Source organism: Oenanthe melanoleuca, unplaced genomic scaffold, assembly GCF_029582105.1.
Source record: "Oenanthe melanoleuca isolate GR-GAL-2019-014 unplaced genomic scaffold, OMel1.0 S268, whole genome shotgun sequence".
Taxonomy (NCBI): Eukaryota; Metazoa; Chordata; class Aves; order Passeriformes; family Muscicapidae; genus Oenanthe; species Oenanthe melanoleuca.
The window spans coordinates 1-9,939 of record NW_026612917.1 but is presented as its reverse complement, the minus strand read 5'-3'; the positions used below and the strand labels follow the sequence as shown (position 1 = coordinate 9,939).

The 9,939-nt window shown below is 40.5% G+C and overlaps 1 protein-coding gene across 1 annotated transcript; it reads left to right on the top strand.

Annotated features, from left to right (window-relative positions):
- Window positions 1-1,736: 1,736 nt before the first annotated feature.
- LOC130266828 (cleavage and polyadenylation specificity factor subunit 2) lies at window positions 1,737-9,605 on the top strand. Its single transcript, XM_056516098.1, has 10 exons — window positions 1,737-1,955; window positions 2,458-2,643; window positions 4,101-4,260; window positions 4,341-4,446; window positions 5,822-5,951; window positions 6,278-6,393; window positions 6,948-7,135; window positions 7,535-7,825; window positions 8,916-9,016; window positions 9,347-9,605. Exons 2-10 carry the CDS (start codon window positions 2,495-2,497, stop codon window positions 9,588-9,590), a joined length of 1,485 nt encoding a protein of 494 aa, XP_056372073.1. The 5' UTR covers window positions 1,737-1,955; window positions 2,458-2,494; the 3' UTR covers window positions 9,591-9,605.
- Window positions 9,606-9,939: the final 334 nt, after the last annotated feature.

Genomic DNA, 9,939 nt, shown 5'->3' with positions numbered 1-9,939 from the left:
CTGTGTTTCCTGCTGAAGTTTTAGAGAGTCAAAAGAATGGTTTCCATATTTCATGACCAAGAACTTGACAGCAGTTAATGATCCTGTCTTTCATGAAGACAGCTCCTAAAGATTCCATTTCCAGAGTATTACTGACCTAAAACACTTCATGAATGCTTGATATTTTTAGGGCTTTCTTCCCTTTTTTTGGTTATGCTTATAATTGTAAAAAAGAACTGAAAAGCACTTTGAAAAATAACTATATATGTATATGAGGCATCATAAAGCAGACCTTTTATATAATAAGCTCTTGTTTCTGAAGGTAGACAATCTTTCATCATTCCATCTGTCCAAATAGCATCCAATCACAAATCCTAAGGGAACAAGGATGTGAACCCAGTGTTCACGCACAGCTTGGGCGAAATTCACCATGACTGCTAGAAAGAAAAGCACAACAAGTAAGAGGTACTAAAGAATCTGCACTCGGAAACACTTGCATGCTTAGCACCTTTACTCTCACTTATCAGGATTCTACAATGACATAATACACATGAAGCCTATCAAACACTTCCTAGGAGACACATACTCTTCTCAAACCCGTACTTGGGTTTCTTAGGAATAATACCAACTGTTGACCCTGGGAAAAATAATTTCATCCTAAAACAGGAGAGAAATAGAACATCTTTTTAATTTACTCATTAAAGCAACTCTACAGAACTTTGCTGCTCTGTAAAACATTAGAAACACTTTCATAAGTTAAACTCCTGTAGGTGTCTGTAGAATGACAGAATCGTTATGGTTGGAATAGACCTCTGGGGACCATCCAGTCCAACCTCTCTGCCAAGGCAGGATCACCTGCAGCAGATGACACAGGACCATAGCCAGGTGGTTTTCGAATGTCTCCAGGGAAAGAGACTCCACGACCTCTCTGGGCAGCTATTCCAGTGCTCTGCCACCCTCAATTTATAGAAGTTATTCCTCGTTTCGAGGCCGAACTTCTTGTGTTTCAGTAATGGCCATTGCTCCTTGTCCTGTCGCTGGGCACCAATGAAAAGAGTCTGGCACCGCCTCTGAGATATTTACATGCATTAAAGAGATTCCCCTCGCAATCTTCTCTTTTCCAGACTAGAGGCCCGGCAAACCTTTCTGACCCAACCAAACCCGATCAGGGAACTAGAAGCGCCACGAGTGAAGTGTGTCGCACACAGCCGCGGGCTCGGAGCCCCGGCCCGAATGCCGCCGCCGCTCCCGCTGTGGGGCGGCCGCGCACCCACAGCCCCTGCGGGAGCGGCTGCCACACAGCCCCGGCCCGGGCCCGGCCCCGACCCGCGCACCCACAGCCCCTGCGGGAGCGGCTGCCACACAGCCCCGGCCCGGGCCCGGCCCCGACCCGCGCACCCACAGCCCCTGCGGGAGCGGCTGCCACACAGCCCCGGCCCGGGCCCGGGCCCGGCCCCGACCCGCGCACCCACAGCCCCTGCGGGAGCGGCTGCCACACAGCCCCGGCCCGGGCCCAGCCCCGACCCGCGACACGGGACCGCCAGCTCCCGGCTCAGCCGCCTCCGGCCCGCCCGGGACCCCGACTGCCCCTCCAGGGGTAACAGCGCCATAAAGCCCGGCGGCTGAGGGGCGCTTCCGCCCGCCGCCGTGTCCCGCCGAAGGGGCAGGGGACAGGGCGAGGTGCTCCCAGAGCGGTCCGACAGAGGTTCCGCCCCGCCGCCGCTGCCGCCCCCCGCGCGACCCCGCCATTACCGCTGCTCGCGGCGCCGCCGGGACCCGCAGCGGCCGCGCCAAGGGCACCGGGAACGGGCGGGCCGGGACAGACCACGCGCCGCGCAGGGCGGGGGAGGAGCGGCCTCCCCCCGGCGGGCTCGCGGTGGTGCCGCCCGCCACCCTTCCGGCTGCTGCCCCTCCTCCCCGTCTCCCGCAAGATGGCAGCGAGCGCGGCGCGGGCTGGGGGTGGTTGAGGGTGGCAGGTATCGGCTCTTTCACATCATCCTCCTCTTCCCCTTGTTCTTCTCGCCTCGGACTGGAGTGGGCGCGGGGCTCGCCCCCGTCACGCCGCCCCCGCCTGGCGAGACTCGTCCCGTCAGGCCAGGCCCGGCGCCGGGGCCCGGTGAGGCGCTGGAGCCCCGGAGCCCCCGGCCCACCCGCGCTGTGCCCCGGTCGGGCAGGCCCTGGGTTTGGGAGGTCGCGGCCCTGGATGTGCCATCTCTGGGTGCCCCGATTCAGCTCCGTGGAGCTGCTATTAACTGCCCTGCTCCTAGGGATCCTTTAAAAAATTATTCTTAATGTAAATTGTAAAAAATTAACCCCACCTCTTTCTAATAAGACCTGCAACAGTAGAATGTTAATATCTGAGACTTAGTCGGTATCGAGCAGGATAGCCAGATTATTTTCAGAAATATGTGAAGCTAGATCTAAGGAAATGGAAATTTTCTTTTTGTCAGTCAATGAAACATTTTGTCGCCCATTCAGATTAGTTCTTTTGGAGAGTAAACACTTGGAGAGGAAAATGACATCGATTATCAAGTTGACTACGCTCTCGGGGGTGCAGGAGGAATCTGCCCTTTGCTATCTGTTGCAAGTAGATGAGTTTCGTTTTCTTTTGGACTGTGGCTGGGATGAAAACTTTTCTATGGATATTATTGATTCTCTGAGGAAGTAAGTAGTTCAGTTCATACAGCTTTTTTTAAAATAGGTCTTGGTCTGTCTTGAAAGTTCTCAAAATTCCATGCAGTGGTATTATGTACAGTGTCGCTAAATGCAAAATTGTTCCCTTTTTTTTGTTTTGTTTTGTGTATGCTTTACTTAAAGGGAATCACACTGCTGAAACATTTCCCGCAAAATTTTGGGATTTTTTTTTCTCGTCAGTCCAGTGGGTCTCTTAACTGTAATTCTCAAACTGTTCCGTGTTTGTTTTGGCTTGGATGATTTGTTCATTTTTTATTGTCATAAATGTGACACGGCTTGGGGAAGACTGACCTTGGCTCTCAAGTAATTTGGAATAGTTAACTAAGTTTTAAATAGGAGACGAGGCCTTTGTATATGTAGGCTGAATACAAAGCAGTTCAACTCCTGGCTCTTGTTTTAATTTGAATAGACTGTCAGGAAAACACCTTCCATCAGGACAGCAAAGGGAAAAAACCCCTCCAAACCAAAATCTGTCTGGACTTGAATACTGAACTTCAGCAGGTACAGCAAGGAGCTGTGCTGATTTCCAAGTTAGGACTGAAATATGGAAATTTGGGAGAGAAACTGAGCTTTTTGATACTAGCTTTATAGTATTGACACACTTGCAGTGTTTGAAATCTTTTATGTGAGGATTGTTAGGTACTAAGAATAATTTATAACATTTTTTCAAGTGTCTTATCTAAGAAGCGATTTGATAAAATTACCTTTTCCATAACAGCCATCAAGAAGAATGTGTGTGCCCCACTTACTATGCAAGGGAGCAAAGAGCTGTCAGTCCAGTTTGTATTTTCATTTGTTACATGTGTTTTATGCCCTAAAGTTTTTCAATTGTTATCTGTAGAAAGTCTTTAGTCCAAGTTCTTATTTTATGCAACACTTTGCAAGGAAAAAAAAAAAAGTTTTTAAGAGTAATAAGATTCCCCAAACTGATATGCTACTTTTCTGAAATTATATGTTTGATCTTTTCTATATTTAAAGAAATACATTTTGATATGATCTTTATTAGTTTAAGGATTGTTGTGTCCTTGGTCACTCTCATCAGAAGAAAAGTTATAATCTGTTTTGGGGTGTATTAAGAAATTCGTAGCACATTTGTACCAGTAATATTTTTGGTCCCTCAGTTAATTTACTTTCTAGTGTCCACATACATGCTAAGTTCTTTTTCATCAGGAGTTTGATGTGAAACTTACATCTTCAGAGCTTGAAGTTATGCTTTCTGAAATCACTTGGGTTTTAAGTATTTGAACATTAGGAAACACCTGTACATTTTAATTATGGTTTTTAAGACTATCCCAAACCTTGAAGGGTTTTAAGTTCCATTGTTTGGCTTTCAGACTGTGGATGTATTCTCCAAATATCCCTAGCAGGAGATACACAAAACCATACAGAATTCCTTTCAATGGCTTTTGTTGGCCCTCTTTTTATAGGCATGTTCACCAGGTTGATGCTGTTCTGCTTTCCCACCCTGACCCTCTACACCTTGGTGCACTTCCATATGCAGTTGGAAAAATGGGGTTGAATTGTGCCATTTATGCAACTATTCCTGTATATAAAATGGGACAGATGTTTATGTATGATCTCTACCAGGTATGTTTAAGTTGATACTTTCATACACAACTTCTTTGATATGGTGGAGTGTTTGAATGCTCTGTACCTCTTTGTTTCAGTCCCGCCATAACACTGAAGATTTCACACTCTTTACATTGGATGATGTAGATGCAGCCTTTGATAAGATACAACAGCTGAAATTTTCTCAGATTGTGAACTTAAAAGGTAAAGTTGTCACCAAAGCCTCGATAAATTACTTTTAGTGAAAGGTGACAGAGTAGTTAAGAGTTAAAATAACTTTTTTGAAGGGACTGAGTTCTGAAATACAGTGTGTTTTGCAGTGCTGAATTCATTAGCCTTGTGTCAGTCTGTATCAATTGCCTCGGCAATTGTATTTAGAAATAGATAGAATTTTCACTTAATGCAGAGAAGGTCATGCCAAAGAATGTTTTGATGTTTGCTTCTCTTTGGTGTTTTTGTTACTTTTTTTGGAATTTACTGATGTCTATTAAAAGTATTTACTTACATCTAATGGCAGATACCTCAGAACTCTTCATAAGCAGTAACACAAGGGAAAGCTTTCTAGAGCCAGGTTGCAGAGATGAAGTTACAGCATGTGAATGATTTAATGGGTAGAGCTTCAGTGACTTAGATCATACTCACCGTAGTGTGTTGCTAGGACCTGTGACAGTATTTTAGAGGTTCATGAATAGTGCTTCCAAAATACTTGCCTTATTTGGAAAATAGAAAGAGGGTGTTGTCCTTGAAAGGATGTTGGCCCCTTTTTGAGATAGTTGTAGCAAGGCTATATCTGTCCTGGCAATTTTTACATCTAAAGAGTAATTTTAGTGTACGACTTTTTAAAAACAACCAACTTCCTTTATTTAATGGAGGTGATTTGAAAAGACCCAATGGAGGCATTTAAGAAGATAATATATGTTTAATTATTACTGTGCACTTCGTGCAGCAGAGTCAGCGAGTAATGGTTTTGGTGGTCTCATTTTAATCTGACAAAGATACAGGCTGGTGTCAATGAAAGGGAGCAACAGTGCACTTGAAAAATGCATCAGGTGCTGAAAAGTTCTGTCAGCCCTGACTGCAGCACATGAACACCTTTTCTGCTATGGTTTGACTTGTGTGTTTGTCATTCTGGAAAGCTTCCAGATTGTGTAATTTATATAAGTTTTCCTAAGCACCTTAAATGTGAATGATACATAAGCATTTAGTGTTGCCCCAGAGAGGATCCTGGCTTTCATCATTGTGCTTGCTTTCTTGTGATATAATTATATAATTTACTGTTGTTTATGTCTATAGTTACAGGAACTCTGCAGTGCTTTTGAGTATCAGTGCGAGGTGGAGGGAAGAGGTGATCTTTGCTTTAGTTTCTTTATTCTGGAGGAAATATAAAAGTGAATTGCAAAATATTTTGACATTACTCGTTAGATGGGAAGGACAAATATTACTGCCTTTTCATACTTCATTTGAGTTTTTTTTCCTCAGTAGTAATTTAGGCATTTAGTGGTTTGAAGTTACTATCTCTTGTTTAGAGTAATGGATTTTAATATGTGTAATCTACCTAAAATTCTGAAAACCTTTGTAGGCAAAGGACATGGTTTGTCAATCACACCATTGCCAGCTGGTCACATGATAGGAGGCACAATTTGGAAGATTGTCAAGGATGGGGAGGAAGAAATTGTTTATGCTGTTGATTTCAACCACAAGAGGGAGATGTAAGTTTAACATAGTAATGTATAGTTCTTAGCAGTGTTAGGTGTGCATCATTTAGTGGGTGATAAAGAGGTGTGGAAGCAGAAGTGCATTTCTAGTTCTAATAAGACCACTAATTTCATTTGCATCCAGATTAATCAGTTTGAAGCAAGCCTTAGCTCTGTGTTTCTTTATTCCATTCATTTTTATTAATTTGTAAATTTGAAGCAGGAAGCATTCAGCAGCTGAGTAGTTTGGTTTCTGTACATGCAAATATCTAGAATCTAACTGTTTTATTTTTTTCTAAAATAGAAATGCAAAAAAGTGAGATTTTTCCTTTTTCCCACAGCCATCTGAATGGATGTTCCTTGGAAATGTTAAGCAGGCCTTCATTGCTTATTACAGATTCATTTAATGCTACTTATGTACAACCCAGGAGGAAGCAAAGGGATGAACAGCTGCTGAGTATGTATTGTTTGGGCTTCAAAAATATCAGTAATGTGATTTATTAGCCACTGTAAATTATTTTTCTATGAGAAATTCATCAGCATTTAGGCTTAAGAACTCTTATTAAAATGTAACAAGTTTTGAATTACTCTTTTCTGATGATACTGATCCTGTGAGTTAAATGTTTTCCTATCAACAATGAACCTTATTTGAAAACAGTGTATTTTATCCAGTATCCTTAAATTTCTTCAGGGATTTTTAAATTACCTTCCTCAGCACTTTATTTTTTTAAATTTGGTTTTATGTTGCTTTTATATTAAAAAAAAAAAAAAGAAAGAGATACTAGGGTAAAGAGATCTTCAGAGCTACTGAGAAACCTTTATCTCCCTTTAATTTTGGTGGAAATGCAGATTTGGATCTCTTTTGAAGTTTCATTTGTTTCTGTGCTCAGTATACTTTGAATATGATTGCTAATGTGAGATAACAAAAAAAAAATCCAAGCCGCATCACAGACTTTCTGACTTTGGTTCAAAGTATAAGTAGGTTTTTGTTTTGTTTTTAATTCTTATTAGCTAATGTTTTGGAGACATTACGAGGTGATGGAAATGTATTAATAGCCGTGGATACTGCAGGCAGAGTTCTGGAACTTGCTCAGCTTCTTGATCAGATCTGGAGAACAAAAGATGCAGGATTAGGAGTCTACTCTCTCGCACTTTTGAATAATGTCAGCTACAATGTAGTGGAGTTCTCTAAATCACAGGTTTGTTTTGATTTTGAAATCCAATTATGAAGAGTAAAGGAACATTTATGCAAAAGCTTTTCTTTTTAATGGTAAGAAATGGCAAAATACTGGGGGAATGTCCTTATTCTGTAGTGCATGTTTGTCTCAGCTCTTTTGATCAAGCAACACAGCATCCAGTTGTGACAGTGGGCATGTTTCTTGATACTGATTTCTGTTTTTACGATGACTTGTTAGCATGGTTTATAGTTGTTAAAAAAGAGAACTTGTGTCAGTGTTTGTTATGTTCGACATTATTTCTACACTTGCTGAGAAATACTGATGTAATCATGAGTATATTGCATCCTGTAATTCATATCAAACTTGTACTGTTGAAGAACTTGTATTTGTATAGATAACTTTCTCTAATACATATTTTAGGTTGAATGGATGAGTGACAAGTTGATGAGGTGCTTTGAGGACAAGAGAAACAACCCTTTTCAGTTCCGCCATCTCTCCTTATGTCACAGTCTTTCTGATCTGGCTCGAGTGCCTAGTCCAAAGGTTGTTCTTGCCAGTCAGCCTGACTTGGAATGTGGGTTTTCTAGAGACCTTTTCATTCAATGGTGCCAGGATTCCAAAAACTCTGTAATTTTAACTTACCGCACTACACCTGGAACATTAGCACGATTCCTGATTGATAATCCTTCTGAAAAAGTTATAGATATTGAGGTAAGAGTTGTCTCTAAAGCTCCAGGTTTTTATTGTGGGCCATCTAGGGTCATGTGGGCAAAAGTGAGCATAGTTTCCTTTTTGATCTTCTGGACATGCTTCTAGTGGTAGAGACAAACCTGATATCAGTATGTTGCATATTTATCAAATTGTGGATAAATTTACGTAAAAATAGATCTCCTGTTGAGAACTGCAAAATGTGTTTTCGTGGTGTGGCAAAATTAATAGAGCTGAGCATGAAGTTCCTTTTAAATATTTCCTTTTAGACAACTCTTTCCTTTGTGTTTCTATTATAATAGAAAAAAGTCTGCTTGCAGTTGATTTGCAGATCACCACATATGATGGGTTAGTCTTACTGGAATATTCTCCAGGTTTGGATGAGGGGAGAACCAAGTCAAATTAGTATAATAAATCCCAACAGGATTAGAAAGATAAGTAAATGCTGGGAATTATGAGATAATTAATTGCTATTTATGCTTTCAAATTGTTTTCAATAATCTGTACACCTGTGTCTACGTCTTTCTGGTGCACATTGTTAATTTATGGAAGTCCCCTGTGATTGCAGTGGTAATTTCAATACTGATGGTGCAGCTTTATTTTGGTTATAGATTGGATTGAAATAATTGAATTACAGTATGAGATTATTACTAGAATTCAGTTTATTCAAAGTGACCTGTACTCAGAAAACAAGAAACAAAATCTTGTTGTTTTGTCAGCTACTATGACTTTGCTATGTTCTTCTGGTTTGATATTAATGATAGAAAAACTAAAAAAACTCTGCTCATCTAAGAGCCTTTGCTTATTGGAGAGATATTTCCTGAAGACATTTTCAGAAAATTTTGAAAAGCTTAATCCATTTAAATATTTTTAGAAATGCTTTCATTTAAAGTAGACTGTACAAATGACACTATCATGATGTTGCCATCCCAAGTACCACATTTCCACATTTTTGCCATGGTCTTGTATATGACATAAAATTTATACTTGCCCTCAGTACCTAAGGATAAATATTCTTGTCAGCGGCATATGGGAGAAGTATTATAGTTGTGTCAGATACTCACAATGATGTTAATTTTAATTCTATCTGCAGTTGAGAAAACGTGTCAAATTGGAAGGAAAAGAACTTGAAGAGTACCTAGAAAAGGAGAAACTAAAGAAAGAGGCAGCTAAGAAGTTAGAGCAGTCTAAAGAGTAAGTATGTTTGCTCATTCTGCTGTTATGGTCAGAGTTGAGATTTCTGTGTGATTATTCTGTTTTCAACTCTTTTCAGGCCTAAATGAAAATTAGAGTTTCAGTAGCCTTGTCAGAAGGCCCTGAGGAATCAGTAGTTTTCCTTAATCTGTTGTTCTCATAGACCCAGTTGCATCTGCCATCTGACTGTGAGCTCTTTCTCAGATACATAAAGTGCCCTTGGCCTTGATTAGTGTTATGTCAACTGTTATTATATAGTCAGTGTGTTTATGTAATGTGAAATCTGAAGAAAAAAAAGAAGTGCTAGGTTTTTCTGGAATGTCATTTCAGGGCAGATATTGATTCCAGTGATGAGAGTGATGCTGAAGAGGATATTGATCAGCCGACTTTGCATAAGACTAAACATGATTTGATGATGAAAGGTGAAGGTAGCCGGAAAGGAAGCTTCTTCAAACAGGCGAAAAAATCTTATCCAATGTTTCCAGCTCCTGAAGAAAGAATTAAATGGGATGAATATGGTGAAATTATCAAGTATGTGGTGGTAATGTATACTAAAACAGTAGCAATGAAATAATCAAAAACTAAAAGGAATTAAATTCACCGTTTTGTGTCTTTAACATCATTGCTCTATGCTCTTCAAACAGCTAAGTCTTACAGAAAGCTTATAATAAGGATTGAAGCTGCAGAGTGCTGATCCTTGACCTGTGTTCACACTTCTTAGAATGTATTTCCACTTTTTTTTTTAATCTTTTGAGACAGAAGATTTTAAATTCTTTTAACCTGACTTTTTTCTGCTTTAAATTTCACCTAATGTTAAATTTGTGAGGTGAGAAAACGCTGTTCATCCAAACAAAACTTAGTGATATCTGTCAGTTTTGTATAAGAAGGACTTGCTAGAAATCCTCAATTTGCTAGTATTTCTT

Excerpts from the sequence above, each read along its gene's own strand:
- LOC130266828 (XM_056516098.1), top strand. The coding sequence starts at position 2,495 with ATGACATCGATTATCAAGTTGACTACGCTCTCGGGGGTGCAGGAGGAA. Across the intron at positions 2,644-4,100 it reads ATTATTGATTCTCTGAGGAA|GCATGTTCACCAGGTTGATG; the intron begins GTAAGTAGTTCA and ends CTCTTTTTATAG. Across the intron at positions 4,447-5,821 it reads TCAGATTGTGAACTTAAAAG|GCAAAGGACATGGTTTGTCA; the intron begins GTAAAGTTGTCA and ends AAACCTTTGTAG.